We start from the raw sequence: 20,799 nt of genomic DNA, 5'->3' as shown, positions 1-20,799 counted from the left end.
AACACTTCACAACATTTATCTTATCAAAACAGATCATCAAATCCCCAAATCAAAATATTAGTTTTTTGTTTTTTTTCTTTCTCCAGCAAGAAATCCAAGAGTGGCCTCCAGGTCTTTCAAATTATTTTCTAGTCACGTCTGGTGCGAAGTCAAGCAAGCTGATGCACTTGGTGGCTGTGTACATTTGCAAGTTTATAGACCGTCCAAACGTTGTGGATTCGGCCACCGAATTAAGTTCATGGGGGGAAACTGCTCGTTCTTCTTATTAAAGAAAATAGGAGCAGAGAAACTATGACCGGGTGCAATCCGATGTCTGTTTCTTTAGGAAATCGAGAACCTCGCCAATTCCACCGCTGGAAGATGCTTTTTCATCCGAGTTTGGCGCGCTTCGCTGAACTTCAAAGCAGGGGTCTCCAACCTTGGCAACTTTACGACTTGTGGACTTCAACTCCCAGAATTCCTCAGCCAGCATGCGCTGGCTGAGGAATTCTGGGAGTTGAAGTCCACAAGTCGTAAAGTTGCCAAGGTTGGAGACCCCTGCTTTAAAGCAAGCAAATGGGAGCTCTCGGTCCTTAACCCTCCAATCAGTGAAGTGCAGTGAATAAAGGCTACAGCATCCCCCTCCCAACCACCACCAGCAGGAGTAGCATTCCTCCCCCCATCCACCCAGGTACCCGCGACCCGGATGCGAAAGGAAGCGCCTTCCGGAACACTTCCGGGAAGAGAAGCAGCATCAGCGGGGGGAGAGACGATCCTGTTGCTTCTTCTCCCGCCCGGATCGTGGCGGACTAAAGCCTCGGGATCGCACCATGGCGGTCCCGATGGAGGCGCAGTTGCAGAGTATCTTCGAGGAAGTGGTGGTGAGTCCCGTCGCCCGCCACGGCAGTCATCGTCATCCATCTTCCATCATCAAAGGATGGTCGCCGCCTGATGGGGAACGCTCGCGGGGATGTAGAGGGTGGGTGGGGGGGGTCGTGCATGCCAGATTTAGATGGCTGTCTCTGCTGGCGAGAAAGAAACCTTCGATGCAACTTTGCAAAAAAAGCCTATGATGGAGAAATCAAAGCGGGAAGATGAGCTGGGGAGGAGAGGAGGAAGGAGAAGGAGAAAAAGAGAATGAACTAGCCAAGAAAAGAGGAGGGGGAGAAGGGGGGAGGAAGAAGAAGAAGAAGAAGAAGAAGAAGAAGAAGAAGAAGAAGAAGAAGAAGAAGAAGAAGAAGAAGAACTAGCCAGCAACAGAGGAGGAGGAGGGGAAGAAGAAGAAGGAGAAGAAGAAGAGAATGAACTAGCCAGCAACAGAGGAGGAGGAGGGGAAGAAGAAGAAGAAGAAGAGAATGAACTAGCCAGCAACAGAGGAGGAGGAGGGGAAGGAGGAGAGAATGAACTAGCCAGAAACAAAGGAGGAGGAGGAGGAGGGGAAGAAGAAGAAGAAGAAGAAGGAGAAGAAGAGAATGAACTAGCCAGCAACAGAGGAGGAGGAGGAGGAGGAGGAAGGGAAGAAGGAGGAGGAGGAGGAGGAGAGAATGAACTAGCCAGCAACAGAGGAGAAGGAGGAGAAGGAGAAGGAGGACTGGAGTGATAACTGGTCGTTATGCTTCTTGTTTCCATGGGCATCCCATGGAGGAGATGGACCAACAACAACAACTGGAGTGACAACTGGTCTTTACGCTTCTTGCTTCCATGGCCAACCCATGGAGGAGATAGACCTTTGAATGGTCGCTCTGTTAGGGCAACCTAGACGAGGTCCAACCGCATCTAACTCCAAACATCCCTGACTCCCCCGTAGATTAGGTGCCTCTGGGGGAAAATGAAAAATTGCCTTTGAAACAGCCCTCGCTTCTTCTCCACTAAGAAGGCAAGGCGCCTTTCTTAGGGCTTCCATGTAACCTTCAATTATTCTGGATAGTCTTATTCATCTTGGATTAGCTAGGTTCCTATTAAAGCTGTCCCAGTTGATGGGCATAACTATTGTTGGCAAAGTGAAGACTATATCGCCTTTGGCTTGGGTGGATCTTCCAGTTCTAAAACTATGAGAGATGAAAAACTCTTTTGCTTTGTGCAGTACGTCACTCTGTCTTCTGCCATTCATCACTCTTGCAGATGTAATAGTTCCCAACATTGGGATTTCTTCCTCACAAGGGAATTGCTTCATCTCTTCCCCCTCCAGTTCCATAACATTCTTTTTTGAGATGTGGGGCAAGTGCTTATAGATATTTTGTTAGTGATGGGATTAGTTTTGCTTAATGGCCTCTCAATATGGACTTTGTATTTTCTATACATTGTATAGATGTATAGACGTCTATATATTGTATGTGTTAGGGTTGCCTCTGTCCATTTCCTAGAAAAGAAAAATCTTTGGCTCCATAGATTCAGAGAAAAGTACTTTTACTAGGAATGAACAGAAAGCAACAAGTTTCAGACAAAATCTGAGGCAAAGCACTTGAAATAGAAAATTAAAAGTAAACTGTAGAGCCCAACACTCTTGTAACTAGGCAACCAGGGGGCTGCTGTATACCAAAGCTAGAAGAAATGACCTTGGAGAGATAAGCAAAGCCCAGAAAGATTCTCCACTGACACCTCCCCCCTTGTCCATGGCAGCAAGCAGCAGGCTAGCTGACAGTATGTGTCTAGAATACATATGTAGGATAATATTTTATTGACAGATGCTGGCACAGGACAATATCGAGCCCTTGTTTCTGTTTGGCCCCCATTTCTCTTCAGCAATTTCCCTGTTCCATTTTTCTTTCTCTATCTCACTTAATAAAATACCTTGAATTTTATCAATGTTTTTATCAACCTCTCCTCCCTACTCAAAATATTTTCTTTTCTCTAACTATAAGCTTAGACCACTGGTTGATACTTGAAGTGGAGTCATTTGTTTATTGGCTCTGTGCTTACTTTTTTTCACTTGTTTACCTACATAGAGGAGAATTTTTCCTTTAATTAACTGGTATCAGTAGATAGGTTTTTACTTGAGAATGTTTCTTCCTCTGCCTGTTCTGGGTACTTCGTTTTAAACATGGCGTATAGGTGGCATAGCATAAAAGCTAAATTGTTTTTAAAATGATACCATGTTTTAAATTCTTTTATAGAAAACAGAAGTCATAGAGGAAGCTTTTCCTGGGTAAGTGTAATATAAACGTTTTCTAGTATAATTGTAGGGATTCTGTTGTAGTAATTAGTGATGAAATACTTTATAAATAACTTGGCTTCACTTGTATTAGCATGTTTATGGATACCCCAGAAGATGAGCGGACTAAATTAATCAGCTGTTTGAGTGCCTTTCGACAGTTCTGGAGCAATCTTTCCCAGGTGAGTATTTTTTAATGACATCCAATTCCAATTTCTTCAGTTATAGGTTGACAGTTTTTATAAACCTAATATTTTATTATCAATATATTTGTTTATCTGTGATATCTGTAAATTCACTGCCAGAGTTTCTAACTAGAGGCAGATGCTGCTGAGCAGCTTATGGATAGGATATTGTCATCTTTTTCTAAAAGAACTGTCCATTTCTGTTTCCAGTTTCTAGTTATATATAGGCCTTTGGGTTTGTAAGACCTTAAATCAGTGGTGGAATTCATTTTTTTTTACTACCTGTTCCATGGGCGTGGCTTGGTGGGCGTGGCTTGGGCGTGGCAGGGGAAGGATACTGCAAAATCTCCATTCCCACCCCATTCCTGGGGGAAGGATATTGCAAAATCTCCATTCCCACCCCACTCTGGAACCAGCCAGAGGTGGTATTTGCCGGTTTTCCGAACTACTCAAAATCTCCGCTGCCGGTTCTTCAGAACCTGCTGAATAGCACCCCTGCCTTAAATTATTTCAGCTTAAGGTTTTATCAAAATAAGAATGATACAACCAAAACTTTCAATTGTCAATTCTTGCACTGAGATTGCAACGGCTTGTGGGAAGTTTTTGTCAATGTAAAAAATTTTTATGGTTTTCAACAAATTGTGACACCATTGAATGTATATAATTTTTTTTTTTTTTTTGCCTTACAGGAATCTCATGAACAGTGCGTTCAGTGGATTGTACGGTTCATACATAGTCAACATAGTCCTAAAAGAATTTCTTTTCTATATGATTGCTTAGCAATGGCTGTGGAGACTGGGTTACTGCCACCCAGGTATGTTTCTTTCAGATAAACTGCAAAATAAGAGAATTTATTACAGGCGATCAGTTGCTTAAAGATAGTAATAATACATCAGATCTGCTTAGAAAAGGTACCACTCATTGTGTTTCTTTTCTTTAATTTTCCTAGAATGGTTTGTGAATCTCTGCTGAATTCTGACAACCTAGAATGGGAAAGGACACAGCTTTGGTCTCTGACATTTAAACTTGTTCAAAAAATAATTGGTGGTGTAGACTACAAGGTAATAGCTCTACATATATCCTATTTTTATAATACAGCATTAATAGCTTCTTTGTAATTTTATCTAGACATATACTTAAATCTATATACCACGTTTCCCCAAAAATAAGACCCTGTCTTATATTTTTTTGAATATAAGCACTTGACCTTATTGCCATGCACTCAAAAGCCCGATTGGGCTTATTATCAGGCGATGTCTTATTTTGGGGGAAACAGGGTATTTGTTTTTAAGATTTATAAGGCTGCCCAACTCAAAACAGTATGACTTTGGGCAGCATATAGCATAAAAAAAAGCAACAAACCATCTCCAACCCATATGATATTAAATATGTACAATATATAATATATAAAATTAAATGTCTGTCAAAAAGGTAGGCGATAGAGCTATAGTTTAAATTCACTCTAACATAGATTATAATGATTTATGAAGTATAACAGTCCGTAATGAATTCAGTTGTAGAATTGGAGAGACCTAAATTACCTGCTCTAGTGATTCTATTTTGCTGATGTCAGATTAGTCAACAGTACAAGTATTTCTAGTTATCAAGGTTTATACATTTCAAATGGGTTGGCACATCCATTGTCTTTTTCGTCCATTTCTTTTACTCATTGTTATATGATTATATAAGATGAAACAAACAAAATGTTAAAAAGTTATATTTATGGAGTTACTTACCAAAGACATCTAAATTATATTAAAGTAACCAAAATATCTTTACAATTTCCAAGGCATGTTATAAATTTTGAGCACCCCTAATGTTCGGAAATTGAAAGTTGAAAAATGTGACATGCCCTGAAGGCATTCTCATCTTGCCCAGATATAAAAGAAGGATTTTTATAGTTTTGGGCCGGGTCATGGCACAGCCATCAGAGATGAATGGAGATACAGTATCAAATACAGGAAGTAATGTATCATCTGCCTTGATTCAAGAAGATCACTGCTCATTAATTTGTTTCTGCACATAATTCTCTTAAATTACATCAGAGAAGCAGCTAGAAAGCTGAAAAACATTAACTCCCCTGAAGAATCTATGCAGATGGTTTGTGTGGAGTTTTTTTTAGAGAAATGACAGATTAGGAAGCACTGTTTGAATGAAAAAGCTTAAGTATTGTCCTCTAGATACAATAGAATGACAGACATAACATGTTTTGTACAATTGGATATTAGTGTTACAAGTCCAATTCATTTCTACAAAATTAAAAAGTGAATTTTGAATTTTGGCATAATTTTCCTTTGGAATTTGATCTGTATGTTACAGGGTGTTCGAGACCTTTTGAAGGGTATCCTGGAGAAAATCCTAACTATTCCTAACACAGTGAGCTCTGCTGTTGTGCAGCAACTATTAGCAGCAAGAGAGGTAAGTATATTAAATGGAGAAAACTAGATCTGAGTTGCTTGCTGTTTTCTAGTGGAACAGTTCAACTATTATCTAAATGTTTCAAAAAGAGAGAGAACTGAGAAACATTTTGAGACTTTTCTGCTAATTAAATTCTCTTGTAATTTGCAGACTATATTTGCTTAGAGGTAATAGCACTCTTCAATTGATATTGCTTTCTTGAGGTACTCAGTATAGGCAGTTATTTATTAAAGCGAGCTAATTACAAATGTTAAAAATATGTGGATTGTATTATTTAAACTTAGTTTGCTTTGCTGTTTCTGTGTATTCATTATTCTCCAGACTTGCAAATATTTAATGTTTTCATTGCATTTGTACAGTATTTTTACTCAGAAACATGCACAATTTAAATAAATCTAATTTTAATTTAAAAAATTGAAATGTGTCCAGCATATTTTGAGCAAATTTAAAAAACTGGATTTATATTTATTTAATTCCAGCAGGAAAATAGTCCCATAATTGATGTAGAATCATAGAGAAACAAGAGCTTGATTATAGGAATTCACAGAATCTTCAGAAATATGGCAAAGGTTTGGGAAGTAGAACTACTCCAGTAAATACTAAATATCTAACAAAAAAAATTGAACAACAATAAAATGGAATTATTTCTGAAAGAAGACATGGGAACCTGACTGTAGCTCTGGACAGGATTTCACATTGCACTGTTTCAAATGTTGATTTTTTTATATATATAAAACTCTTCTCTGGTTTGCTGGGTTTTTTCCTTAGGTTGTTGCATATATTTTGGAAAGGAATGCATGCTTATTACCTGCTTACTTTGCCGTCACAGAAATCCGAAAGTTGTATCCTGAAGGAAAACTTCCACACTGGGTAAGATTTGATGTTTAAAAATTAAACGAATCCAATTTTGGATGTTAGGAAGTAACAGTAGATAGTAAATGGGCAGTTTAACAAATTTGATAGAGGGATGAATGGATAGACAGGACAGGTCAGGATGATATTTTTTAAGTTGTTATATAAAGAAAAATTAATAGAAATAAAAGTTTAAAAGAACATAAAATAGATAATACAGATTAAAAAAACAGGTTTGGTGTAGTGGTTAAGGTCTCCTAGAAACTAGGAGACCATGAATTCTAGTCCTGCCTTGGGCACAAAGCCAGCTGGGTGACTTAGGTCCAGAGTCTCTCTTAACCCTAGGAAGCAGGCAATGGCAAACTACTCTAAAATCTTGCCAAGAATATTGCACAGGCTTGTCCAGTTAGTCACCAGCAGCCAACACTGACTCAAAGGTGCGTGTGTGCGTGCACGCACTCAGAGATTAAAAAACCTAAAAATAAGGCATCCTATAAATTATATCATTTGCAACTCTTATATCATTTGCAGAATGGTGTTGTTATGCAAAGTATATAATTTGTTAGAAATGACTTTGTATAACGAGGTACATAAGAGCACACAAAGTTCACAGCATTTCTGTTTTCATGGTACTTTCAAGTTGTGATTTCTAGGTTTTGAATTAATCTGTAATTTGTAACTTGTGTTTAAATCATGTTTTCCTATTTGGTATGTTTTTTTAGTTGTTAGGTAACCTTGTATCGGATTTTGTGGATTCCTTCAGGCCTACAGCAAGGATAAATTCCATCTGCGGTAAGCATTTACTGTATATGTAGCATTTGTACATGTGGAAACGGAAAGATTAACTCTCTAGTCTATGAAGCTTGAAAACATTTGGTAACTATTACTCATAATTACCATTGGTCCTAAGATCTAATTTATCACTTCGTATCAAACAAAACAGGCTACAGATTTGGTCATCAGGCTAAACATAGCATGATAAGTTTGCAAGGACTAATTTATTGCATTTCTACTGTATCCTCTTTTTCTTTTGAGAGCTCAAAAGTAGTTCATATAGCAATAGCACTTAGACTTATATACTGCTTCACAGTGCTTTACAGCCCTCTCAAAGTGGTTTACAGAGTCAGCATATTGCCCCCAACAATCTGGGTCTTCATTTCACCGACATCGGAAGGATGGAAAGCTGAATCAACCTTGAGCTGGTGTGATTCGAACTGCTGGCAGACAGCAGACAGAGCCTGTAGTACTGCATTCTAACCATTGCGCCACCGCAGGGCTCAGGGTTTCCTTGCATGTTATCCCCAGAACAACGGCCCTATGAAATAAGCTGCACTAAGAAAGAATGTCTGCCCCCTGTTGTATCATGGCTTAGGTCTTGGTTATCTGTAGGATTCTATTCATTGTTATTTCTGCCAAGCCAGTAAGATCAAACTGAAGTTACATCAGCTGCGATGTACAGTTACATCTAGTGGAACCTAGGAAATGTGCTTTCTTAGTGGCTGTCCTACGGAACAGCATTCTTCCTGAGACCTGCATGGCCCACATCTCATTGGACTTTCACAAATTGTAAAAACCTGGCTCCCTTTAGGGAACGTTGATATACTCCCTAATGCATCTTTTTTATTTTATCTTTGGGAGTATATCTATGTTAATTATCATCTTCTGATGCAAAGCAATTGCGGTTGATTTTGTCCTATGTTTTTATCATAACTCTTCTTATGTCACTGCCTACCTTTGTATTATTAATTGAATTCAGTGTACAGATTAGGGAGGAAAGGAGGAATAAAGAAAACCTTAGCAAGGGGGCAGGGTTCAATGGCTAGGTCCAACTCTCATGGCCAGGGTAATATAGAGAGCATTTCTAAAGATTAGATCTTTGGATTATATACCTTTGTCTATAAAATGAAAGTCCCTAATAATAACAATTGTATATAATAAGACTGAATGTACAGGAAACAAAGCATGAATGTTGAAATAATTTAATAATACAAGGAGAATGCTGGCAAAGAAAGGCATGGCTCTGCATTCTAACAGTGGTTAGAATGCAGTATTGCAGGCTAACCCTGCATTCCCACTGCCAGGAGTTCAATCCTGAGCAGCTCAAGGTTGACTCGGCCTTCCATCCTTCCGAGGTCGGTAAAATGAGCCAGATTTTGAGAGGCAATGTGCTGACTCTGTAAATCACTTAGAAAGGGCTGGAAAGCACTATATACAAGTCGAAGTGCTATTGATACCGTATTGCATGGTCAATTTCTACAGAAGAGTCAGAGAAAAGTAGATAAAGTTAAAACCTGGAAATCGTTTACAACTGGAACACTAGATTTTTTTTTAAAGCCAAAGGATTGATTTTGGCTGCTCCACAACAAGCTAGTCAACTAATGCAATCAAGGCCAGAATGGGGAAAAAAATAGATCAAACGATTCAAAGTGCAGATTGTGCAAAGAAGCAGAAGAAACAGTGTGCAGCTCATACAAACTGATTATAAGCAATAACATAGCATAGTTGCAAAATGACTCACTGGAACATCTACAAAAATTATCATGTGCCAGTAATGAAAAACTGAAAAACATAAGAGTTGAAAAGTAGAAGAAAATGAGCAGGTTAAAATATTGTAGGGTTTTTGAATACAAGCTGTTTAAAGTCTTGGCACATAACATAGCAGATTTAACTAGTTGAAAAAAAGAAATTATCATGTAGCAATACCAGGGGATAGTAGAAAAGTTGATAAAGAATTGGAGAAGCTCACAAAATGCCAAGATCTGAAAATTGAAGTTGAAAGATTATGGCATAAACTGGCCATCAGTTTATCATAGTCCCAGTGGTTATCAGCACACTGGGTGCAGTACCAAAAATCTTGACTGGGAGATGCACAAAGTTTAATATAAGATAGACAAATATATAAATGTGTTATATAATCTTCACATTGATAATATTTCCAACTGTCCATTACCAAAGACCACACTGCTTGGATCTGCATATATCCTATGCCAATATATTGCAACGTAAGTTCTAGGGATGTTTATGAAGGTCAGTGCCAGCTAAAGAATTGATAGATGTGATTTCATGTTGTTGTATTTAATAACAGTAAAGAATAATAATGGAAAAGGTGAAATTTGTTATCCATATAGCTCAGGATAACTTGATTATCTAAAATATCTGAAAATGGGAAATGCTGATATTTAAAATACTTATAAAATGTAACCTGTAGCCATCTGTAGAAAGTGTTGCAAGTTTATAAAAAAACCTAAGGAACAATAACCCAATTATGGTAATCATTACATTTACATTTTGTGATCTTCTCTCTTTGGTGTCCAGGACGATGTAGTCTTCTTCCTGTAGTGAACAACTCTGGTGCTATTTGCAATTCATGGAAGCTGGACCCAACAACACTTCGTTTTCCACTGAAAGGCCTTTTGCCATATGATAAGGTATATGTGCATGTGACCTTGTGAATGCTTTGAAATATAATAGAATAAAGCATATTAATCCTATTTTTAAAATTTAGTGAAAATTGAGATTTAGCTTATTAATTGAATGCTTGTAAAAAAAAAACATTAAACTGGTGTGTATGTGAGTTTTTTATTTTTGAACTCTTGGAAAAGATCCCAAACGTTGCACTAATCCTGGAAAAAAATTCTTTCCTTCTTTCTTTCTTTCTTTCTTTCTTTCTTTCTTTCTTTCTTTCTTTCTTTCTTTCTTTCTTTCTTTCTTTCTCTCTCTCTCTCTCTCTCTCTCTCTCTCTCTCTCTCTCTCTCTCTCTCTCTCTCCCTCCCTCCCTCCCTCCCTTCCTTCCTTCCTTCTTCCCTCCCTCCCCCCCTCTCTCCCTCCCCCCCCCTCTTCCTCTCTCTCTCTTTCTCTCTTACCTACATACCTATCAGGAAAGTAGAATAAAGTATATCACTAGCCTTAAAATAAGCCCTGGAAAGATTTTGACAGCAGCAGGATGCCTCAGAGTTTCCTTTATTTTTTTTCCAAAACAAAGCAAACTATTTTAAAAAAGATTCTTCTCAAAATCCAAATATTCAGGACCAATATGCAGTACTTCTTCCAATATTATTTATGATTGATTTGAACTATGGCCCACCAGGTTTTAGGCACCTTATAATAAGTAACAAAACAATTATTCCAAATCACAGAATATAAAATAAAAAACATCTGCAAGAAACAGAGTACAACAACAATATTATTTAAAAAAAAAAACCTGCTAAAAGGTTGAGTAGGAAATGATGCATTTCCATCAGATTCAAGAGCTAATAGAAAAAAATCCAAATAACATACAAACTTCCTTCATCCTGTTTCATTAATAAGCAGTTATGCATCTATTTGCATCTGCACCTTGACTGAGTCCTGCTTTTATACCAATGAAAGCTCTGGGGATAAATGAACACCTTCCTTTTGATTATGATTCTTTGCTCTTAATTTTCCAATATAAAATTCTTAGAAAATAAAGCCATAAAGAAGATGAAATCATTGTGAATAGGAAGTTCTTATCCACTAGGGTTAGCTTCAGTGAAAATAAGGAGGCTTTCTTCCCCCCCCCCCATTTTTTAGAGCAGCTGAGTAAATGAGTCCCTGCAGCTGTTTCAGAAACTGTCCCCAGTAATTTGTACACTGCCAAAAAAAAAAAAAAAGTTCTAGCGGAACTGCCATTGAAGCAGAGTGGCTCCGTGCCTGGAAGCAACTGGGAACATCTTCCAAAGAGGCCATATGAGCCTTGCAGGCCTCATAACCATTTTAATGACTCGAAAAGAGGTACAGTACTTTATTGAGGGTGAATGCATTGTAAAGCTTTTCTGTTTAGATGCTTTGCACAAGTCTAATTTCCCTCTCTATAGATAGATGATTCTGGCAGATGCTGCATAATATTTGTAACGAATCACTCCTGTCCTCTAAACAAATGAAGCCTGAAATAGGATTCTGGCAGAAAAAGCATTTGAGACAAAAGAGACAATTGGATATATTAGCAGTCTTTTTAGGTCTGGGCAATGTCACACGCTTCTTCGCAGGATAGGTGGAACGTTTGTTTTAAAAAAAGAATCTAAAGTCCTATGTGAAATTTCTATCCATCCCACCCAGCAATTTCCGTTTGCTTGCAGAAAGTTTTGTGAGTTCTTAATGCATCAATGCCCAGATAATATTGCAAGACCGAATGACCTTATCAGTCAAATGTTCGTGTACCCTCTGTGTCTGTTTTAGTGGAAGGATGTGCAGAGGCTGTCTGGGAGTATAGTAGTGTGTGTTAGCGCTCATGGGTGTCAACGTTGCCAAACGCTGCTTTGTGTGGACAGTGCATTTGATTTCAGTTTTCAAATTTTTATTTTGTGCCAATAGGTTGGGATTTGTTTGCTTTTATTCTTGTTTTCAAGGATCTGTTTGAGCCTCAGACTGCCTTGTTGCGGTATGTGCTGGAGCAGCCCTATTCCCGAGATATGGTCTGCAATATGCTAGGCCTAAACAAGCAGGTACTGTATTGTGCTGTAATGGCTTTTCCTTTGCATAGAACCTGCACTTTTCTTTTCTCTTTTTCTTTGCTGTAGCTAACTAAGCAAAACAGTTGAGGATCAGATCATGTTTTTCCCCTTCAATATTATTGCCTTAGGTTAATTGGGCATGATTATTTCTGTTTACTTACATATTGCTTTAAAAAAAAAAAACAACTTCTAAATTGAAAGATAGTTTTTTTGGTTTTGTTTTTTTAAAGGATATTTTTTGGCATTGCTTTTTTTCCCTATAAGGCCAGCCTCAAATATACCCTGGACAGATTTCGTTCTACAGCAGACATCTTCTCATTTAATATTGATGGACTGATTGATTGATTGACTGAAAGATGGTGGTGATAGGTGCATTGCTTAGATGAAGAGTCGGTAGAATTTGTCTGTTGAATGCCTTGGCATGTTTTCATTACCTTTGCTGGTAATGAATAGTCTACTGTTAATTGATATTATTTTATTTAAATTTTTGTGCTTCTTTTTTTTCCTCTCTCTCTCTTTTTTTTTTTTTTTTTTTTTTTGCCTGACCATGTGGGTGGGCTTGGTCTGATTTGGGGTAACTTGAGGCTGGCCTCATAGTCACTGTTTTGTCTTTTCTTTTTTTCTTCCTTTATTTTTGTTCTGTCCTGTCTTGTCCTGCCCATCCTCCAATGCTCTAGACCTTGAACATTGCTCAGGTATGTTCACAACCTTACTGTTGTATTGTGACTAACGATACGCTGGCTGCTTTTTAGCCACTGATTCCAGTTCGAGAATACGCATCTGGCCAGGGCTTGAAATTGGTGGGCTTTTCACATGCCATAATAAGAACCTCTTCAAATTGGAGGTTATGAGGTTACCAAAGGATATTAATAGACAGTTCAGTACCTGGACAAGATTTATCCATTACTGTCCAATCCCCTCATCGTTATTTTTGTTCAGACTGTCAAATGTCTAAAAAAAAAGAACCAAAGTTGCTATGAAAAGATCTAAAGAAAATTCCCTTTGTTGAATTTAACCACTGTGTAAGATTTGTAAGTAAAAATTCAACTTGACTAGGAAAGGTCATTCTCAGCCTCTCTAGTAAATGCGTTCCCGAGAAGCTCCAAATGGGCTGAATTAGATGGAAGAAAAAAAGGAGGAGGAAAATTTTGAAAAATTTGCAACTTTTACTTGCTGTATATGCTTGCCTGTTTGTACACTCAAATATTGGCAATTTTAGTCTGTTTTTAATCTAACTTTATTTTCAGTAAAGTTTGATGACAGTGTTTGCAATACCATAGTGAAGGTTGTGTCAGTGTTTTCATTTTGGGAAAAAAAACCTTTTATTTCATGGATTATGCTTGACCATAACGTTTGCTTGAAAATAAAACATGGGTACAGTAAATAAATAAATCCCAATTTCCACAGATTTTGAAGCATTTCCATATGTTACTTTGCAAAGCCTTCTACCTTATAACTGAACATAAAATACTTTGGCCATAATGAAGAATCTGAGTTGTAGAGTACTGATTATGGCAGATTGAGCTGTTGGAAGACAACAATGTCTTTTCCAAAAATGGCACAAAGTCCTACTTCCATATAAAACGTTCTTTCCTTTATCATGGCTACATAACTGCCCAGTTCAGTGAGCTCCCTGTGCACTTCAAAATTACACTGCACTTTAAATCCCTTGTGTATTTAGAGATTTCAGTGTATGACAACATATCAAATTTTGTAGTATGGCAATTGTGTTCATTTTTCAATTCAGTTTGACAAGAGTACATGCAGTGTTGCTTGATGGCTAAACCCATAGATTTTAAGAGTCCAGGGCATTCTTCATACAAATGAGAAAGTCCTTAGAGATATGTCGATCAATCTATTGTTACTTTGTGAAGATATCAGTCTTCATTAAAAAAAAAAATCACAAAATGCTTTACAAAAATTAGTATAGCAACACAATTACAATTCATTGAGGAGCCGCAGTGAAGCAGTGGTTAGAATGCAGTACTGCAGGCTACTGATGCTGACTGCCAGCTGCCTGCAATTTGGCAGTTCGATTCTCACCAGACTCAAGGTTGACTCAGCCTTCCAGCCTTCTGAGCTCGGTAAAATGAGGACACAGATTGTTGGAGGCAATATGCTGACTCTAAAACTGCTTAGAGAGGGCTGAAAAGCACTGTGAAGTGGTATATAAGTCTAAGTGCTATTGCTATTCTCCTTTCTGCATTACCTGAATAGGAAACTGATGTTGGGTCTTTTGGTATTTATACAGTCAGGTCCAGAAATATTGGGACATCGACACAATTCTAACATCTTTGGCTCTATACACCACCACAATGGAGTTAGAATGAAACAAACACAATGTGCGTTAACTGCAGACTGTCAGCTTTAATTTGAGGGTATGTACATCCAACTCAGGTGAACGGTGTAGGACTTACAGCAGTTTGCATATGTGCCTCCCACTTGTTAAGGGACCAAAAGTAATGGGACAGAATAATAATCATAAATCAAACTTTCCCTTCTTAATACTTGGTTGCAAATCCTTTGCACTCAATCACAGCCTGAAGTCTGGAACGCATAGACATCACCAGACGCTGGGTTTCATTCCTGGTGATGCTTTGCCAGGCCTCTACTGCAACTGTCTTCAGTTCCTGCTTGTTCTTGGGGCATTTTCCCTTCAGTTTTGTCTTCAGCAAGTGAAATGCATGCTCAATGGGATTCAGGTCAGGTGATTGACTTGGCCATTGCATAACATTCCACTTCTGTCCCTTCAAAAACTCTTTGGTTGCTTTTGCAGTATGCTTTGGGTCATTGTCCATCTGCACTGTGAAGCGCCGTCCAATGAGTTCTGCAGCATTTGGCTGAATGTGAGCAGATAATATTGCCTGAAACACTTCAGAATTCATCCTGCTGCTTTTGTCAGCAGTCACATCCTCAATAAATACAAGAGAACCAGTTCCATTGGCAGCCATACATGCCCACGTATTGACACTACCACCACCATGCTTCACTGATGAGGTGGTATGCTTAGGATCATGAGCAATTCCTTTCCTTCTTCATACTCTTCTCTTCCCATCACTCTGGTACAAGTTGATCTTGGTCTCATCTGTCCATAGGATCTTGTTCCAGAACTGTGAAGGCTTTGTTAGATGTTGTTTGGCAAACTCTAATCTGGCCTTCCTGTTTTTGAGGCTCACCAATGGTTTACATCTTATGGTGAACCCTCTGTATTCACTCTGGTGAAGTCTTCTCTTGATTGTTGACTTTGACACACATACACCTACCTCCTGGAGAGTGTTCTTGATCTGGCCAACTGTTGTGAAGGGTGTTTTCTTCACCAGGAAAAGAATTCTTCGGTCATCCACCACACTTGTTTTCCTTGGTCTCCCAGGTCTTTTGCTGTTGCTGAGCTCACCGGTGCATTCCTTCTTTTTGAGAATGTTTCAAACAGTTGTTTTGGCCATGCCTAATGTTCTTCCTATCTCTCTGATGGGTTTGTTTTGTTTCTTCAGCCTAATGATGGCTTGCTTCACTGATAGTGACAGCTCTTTGGATCTCATCTTGAGAGTTGACAGCAACAGATTCCAAATGCAAATAGCACACCTGAAATGAACTCTGGGCCTCTTATCTGCACATTGTAATTGGGGTAATGAGGGAATATCACACACCTGGCCATGGAACAGCTGAGAAGCCAATTGTCCCATTACTTTTGGTCCCTTAACAAGTGGGAGGCACATATACATATATACAAACTGCTGTAAGTCCTACACCGTTCACCTGAGTTGGATGTACATACCCTCAAATTAAAGCTGACAGTGCAGTTAACACACATTGTGTTTGTTTCATTCCAACTCCATTGTGGTGGTGTATAGAGCCAAAGATGTTAGAATTGTGTCGATGTCCCAATATTTCTGGACCTGACTGTAAATGCTATTATTCTATATGCTTTTTAGGAGATTTGCACCCCATAAAGCATATATGCATAACAGACAAACTCGTTACATAAAATAGTCATTGATCTACAGGAGTTCCCAGAGTAGAGTTACTCATACTACTTTTAACATGTGTGTCTATTTTGTTCGATGTCTATGGAGCTTCTTAATCATCCAGATCATGGTTGTCCCAAAGGTGCTTTTCAAAAAGTAACTGGACTTTCTTGGTGGTTTTTTTTTTTTTTCCCCCTCTTGAAGACGTTTCACTTCTCATCCAAGAAACTCCAGTTGATTTTCGAAAAGCATTTTTGGAACTAACTTTGTTAGCTTTTCTTAAGCTGTATTCTTGAATTTTAACTTTATCTCTGTTAAAGAGCTTCTTTTTCTGATATGATCAGAAACAAACATTACCATAAAGATTCTGAGTTTTCTATATATGAAGTTAAATCAGTATTTCCCTCCCCTTCATTCATTCAAACCAGATTAAGTGCTTCAAGAGACACCACTTTCTTCCTTGAAAGAGAAACAAGCTCTGTATTGAAAAACATAGAGCTCCAAACGTTTAAACAAGATAATTCCTTTCTGCAATGTTTATAGACCCCTCTCTATTGCCTCCCTGAGTTCTTCTTTCAACTTTACAGTAAACAAACGCTTTTGAATTAAGAATGAAGATTTTGTGAGTTAAACACTTCAAAATTCCATGATACTAGTTTGAGAAATGAAATTTAAAAGTTATTGCCTAATGCGTGGTGACTTATGAAACACTGAACCTCGTCATTTAATCTCAATTTTCTGAGAACAAACAGTTATCGTCAAGCAACAAAACCCGGAATTAATGGTTCTTTTTTGATGGAAATGCTGACAAACTCTGAGTTGTAGGTGTGCTGCCATAATAACAACAGTCTGTGAATTTCTTGTTCATTTGTCAGTGGAAAGCATGGAAGGATCGTGTGTGACATTTCTTGATGGGAATACAGAGACGATGCTGAAAATTCCATCAGCTGGCTAATATTCAAATTGTGCAAACCAGTGGTTGAGAGACAACCTGCTGGGAAACCGGGATATATTGAAATCTCTTTAGACTTAGAAATGCACCAGAATTGCATTCATTTGATATTGCACATTGTTAACAGATCGTTGTTGAAATACACAAAAATAGGAGCCTGCCTGCTCATACCACTCCATGTGACAAGTGTGGTTTTCCCCTGCAGATAAAGATCCAGTGATACAAAGTTAAATGTGGTATGGCCCACCCATGTATTCTGTCTTCCTTGATTTAATTGGAAACAGATTCTGTGGGTAAGAGGAGCAGTGTAAACATTATTGCAAAAGGATTGTTGGTTATTTGTTTCATATAATTATCCCGAGGCAAAGAATATTTTTTTCTGGCATTCTATTTCTGGCATGCATTCCAATAATAATTCTGTCCTTTTATTTTATTTTTTATTTCCAAGAATAATCCCTTTGGGATTAGAAAATCTCAAAGGACTTCTCTAATATTTGTTTCTGTAATTAGATCACCAAAGTGGCTGAATAGGACAATTATGTTCATAACACCTCTCTTAAGAAGATGGAACATTGACTCTTAAAGAACACCCTGTTTGAAAATTTTCCTCTGGTTTGTTTGTTTGTTTGTTTGTTTTTGCTTCAAAGTTGTTTCTGTATATTTCTAGTCCAAACAATAGCCCCAGATCTTATTCCATTTCAATTATAATTATTGTGATCATCATCATTTGTATACTGTCCTTTTTCCCAGGGTGTCCAGAGCAATATTTAAAAAAACCAATGCAAATATTAGCCTAAATAAATTAAAATACAAGAATTAAAACAAAGCCTATATAGATGCTTGTGAAATTTCTCAGATATTTGAGCATTCAGAATCTAGACTCATGAAAAGAAGAGTACGTGGATAGTTCATTTTTCATAACAACGCTTTCCTTTCTGCAGTCATGATTTATAGATAAAAGGATTGTATCATCAGTCTTACTAACATCACCCCTTATTAAGGGTTAGTTTAAGATTTATCTTCTTTTCAGTCCCTATTTCTTCAAGCAAAATTTTTACCATGTTTAGTTTTTTTTTTTTTACAAAATCTTTTTAAGGTATTAAATTATTTAATTGGTCCTAAGATTTAGTGTTTGCTGCAGTTCAGTCTCTGGCTTCAGCCCAAAGGTTATGCATTAAGTATTGAATTGGCCTTTTGAATTGAATTAAACATTTTGTATTACATGCAGATTTGTAGTTTACAATGTTCAAAATGGAATATGAAAACTATTCAGATCTAAACCTATAAATGGTGCTGGAAAAGTGCAACAAGAATCTGAGAACTTGGAACTTGAGTCAATCAATGAAATTATCACCCTTGTCTAAGAGAAAGAGATTATGAACATTTTGGTTAGTGGACTTGCAGGTCTAGAAGTAATAGCCGGATTAAGGAATATTTTGGCTATGCTGACCAGTACAGGAACACCCATTTAGACCTGTGCTCAGTCTTTCTGTTAATCTGCACATTAAAAATTAGATCTGCTAATGGCCCCAGCATAGGCCTCTTAAGTATTTCTCTACAGGGTAGTCCAAAGAGTCTTTATTGCATAGTTGTTCTGTATCTACCACTACTGAAATTTGTTGTATAGGTAAAATGTATAAGGAACACAATAACTCGCACTCTTCTCTAAGGGGCACAGGCATATGTGCATTGTTTTCAAAAGACCATTTCTTTGTGGTCAGTTCAAATTAAAACTGGCAATTTCATTTTTATTGATTATTTTTTACAGTGGTTACTAAAAGTATTTTTTTTTAAAAAAAATCTAAAATCAATAGAAACTGGGCTTTGAATTGTTCTTTATTGAGTTTCATATATCAAACCTTATTTTTGTTATTCTTTTAAGAAAGTTAACTTGCTATCATTACAGAGGATTTCTTAAAATTACCTGCTGATATTGATTTTAAGTAAAATGAATTTTACAAATCAGCTGAAGAGGTGCATGATCTCTATGTCCCAGAGTGGATAAAAATTTATTTAAAAAAAATATCAGATTTTTTATTTAAATCAGTTTTTTTTAATTTTTATCAACTTTATCTTAATAAAATGCTTTTGGAGGAAAAATCTATCTAAAGATAGTTTTCTACTTAAGATATATAAGATAATAATTTAGTTTATTCAGCATGAAATGGAGCTTAGTTATGTCGTATGAGGCTGTATATTCTGCAATATTTACATTTTTGGCAAACTCATTCAATAAATCAAAGCTCTGCAAGCTAAGTAGAAAACCTTCACTTTGTTTGCAAATAATACAATTAGAGATTATAACTACCAGCAAGAATATGTTCTTACATTTAAAGAGCACCTGTCATTTCAGATCCATCATGGCAGCGCCTGTTAGTGGGCATCCACTCACCTGCTGCCCGCCACATTCCTCATCTTGTTGTCGCATCACCAACTGTCCCATTAAAGTGAATGGGACTGTCGGTGAATCAACAGCAGGTCAGAGGAGGAGCTGCTGTGGGACAGAGATGACAGTTGCTCTTTAAAAATTATGATTTAAATCAAGCCTTTTTACTAGTGATTTAAATCATGATTTAAATCGACTTGATTTAAATCAAATCCACCCTGCTATGTCCACAGGTTGGTGCAGTTCAGAGTGTTCTTAGAACTAATATATCCACTAAGGTTCCTCCATATATTGATGCTTGTCCCCACTGAGCCAGTTTTCATGTAAAATGTGAAAGAATAATGAAAAAATGATTTATGCATCTTTCAAAAGAAAGAGATTCAAACTACAGGAATGAGAGTCCATATTCTGTACCTTGTACATGAGAGTGGGGCTCTTGAATTTTAATGTTTACAAATAGCTTAATTGTCAAGTAGTTTTATATAGTTACATTTTTTCAGAACTATATACTGAAAAATGCTGGCTCTTCCAGTGACAGTTGAAATCAGAGAGTGAGGTATCATTTTCATGTATTCAACTGCTACCTAAGAAAGGGAAGTTTCTCTTAAAAGAGTTGAGCTATTTTACTGTAGTGGCTGGTTTCTACATAAGAAAGTCATGTTAATCCTGTAACCATAGAAGCATATAGTCCAAAACTTCAGCATGTAGCAACACGTAGCTTACCTGGGTTTGGAAACTAAAAGTTGGGCCTGGTATAATACTAGGAAGGGAGAGTAATGGGAAATACCAGGGCTGTATGGTGGACTTAGAACTTGAGAAACTTCCAGAAGAAGGCAAGGGCAGGCCACTTCCATGCAATTGCCAAGAAAATAGCATGGATATGTCCTGAAAATCAAACTGGTTCACTTCATAGTTTGGCACCTTCAGTACAGAAAGAAATACACTGACAAGTACTACTGACTTTTGGAAGAAAACATGAGGTTGAAGTTGAAAAACATGAAATCTTGCCTGTACTTCTGTCAGGGTGAGAATCAGATGTTGTCCTCTTAACAGTTTGACTTCGATCTTCCCTTGTGTCAAAGCACTGAGAGTAAATACATAGTTGACAAGAGCAAAACTCAGCAAAAGCTAAGACCCCAATAGGATTTTTTTTGTTAAACTTCTTTTTCCCATAGAACTACTGAGAACAACTGATATATCTGCTGCTTTGTGGCTTCCATTTCCTGGTCAAGTTAAGAGTATGGTGGAAGCCAAGAATTGGCTTTTCTATTTTTTTTTTCCAAAATAAAATTTTTTAAAAAATCATGAATTTTACTTTAATGATATATCCTGTCTTGATAATTACCACCCACAATGCTGTATTTCTCCATATCAAATTATAGTGAATTTCAAGCCCTGAACACAGTAGTTTTTGCATGCTGAATCATTGAATAGTTTGTA

The 20,799-nt window shown here is 37.4% G+C and overlaps 1 protein-coding gene across 3 annotated transcripts in view; it reads left to right on the top strand.

Moving 5' to 3' along the window:
* The first annotated feature begins 612 nt into the window (after positions 1-612).
* MED23 (mediator complex subunit 23) overlaps positions 613-20,799 on the top strand; it is a 49,467-nt gene continuing 29,280 nt past the window's right edge. Inside the window, exons 1-11 of one of the 3 annotated variants that reach the window (XM_060692240.2) lie at positions 698-860; positions 3,093-3,124; positions 3,225-3,312; positions 4,005-4,129; positions 4,265-4,376; positions 5,635-5,733; positions 6,502-6,603; positions 7,308-7,377; positions 9,901-10,013; positions 11,952-12,047; positions 12,734-12,751. In XM_060692240.2, coding sequence (XP_060548223.1) covers positions 810-860; positions 3,093-3,124; positions 3,225-3,312; positions 4,005-4,129; positions 4,265-4,376; positions 5,635-5,733; positions 6,502-6,603; positions 7,308-7,377; positions 9,901-10,013; positions 11,952-12,047; positions 12,734-12,751 — 906 coding nt within the window. In that variant the 5' untranslated portion in view covers positions 698-809. Of the gene's footprint in view, positions 861-3,092; positions 3,125-3,224; positions 3,313-4,004; positions 4,130-4,264; positions 4,377-5,634; positions 5,734-6,501; positions 6,604-7,307; positions 7,378-9,900; positions 10,014-11,951; positions 12,048-12,733; positions 12,752-20,799 lie in introns of all 3 variants that reach the window. The other 2 variants (XM_060692241.2, XM_060692242.2) reach the window with 2 other exon arrangements.

The sequence above is a fragment of the Pantherophis guttatus genome, chromosome 1 (genome assembly GCF_059756535.1).
Source record: "Pantherophis guttatus breed Tessera chromosome 1, ASM5975653v1, whole genome shotgun sequence".
In the NCBI taxonomy this organism is placed as follows: Eukaryota; Metazoa; Chordata; class Lepidosauria; order Squamata; family Colubridae; genus Pantherophis; species Pantherophis guttatus.
This window is presented reverse-complemented; position numbering and strand designations above follow the sequence as displayed.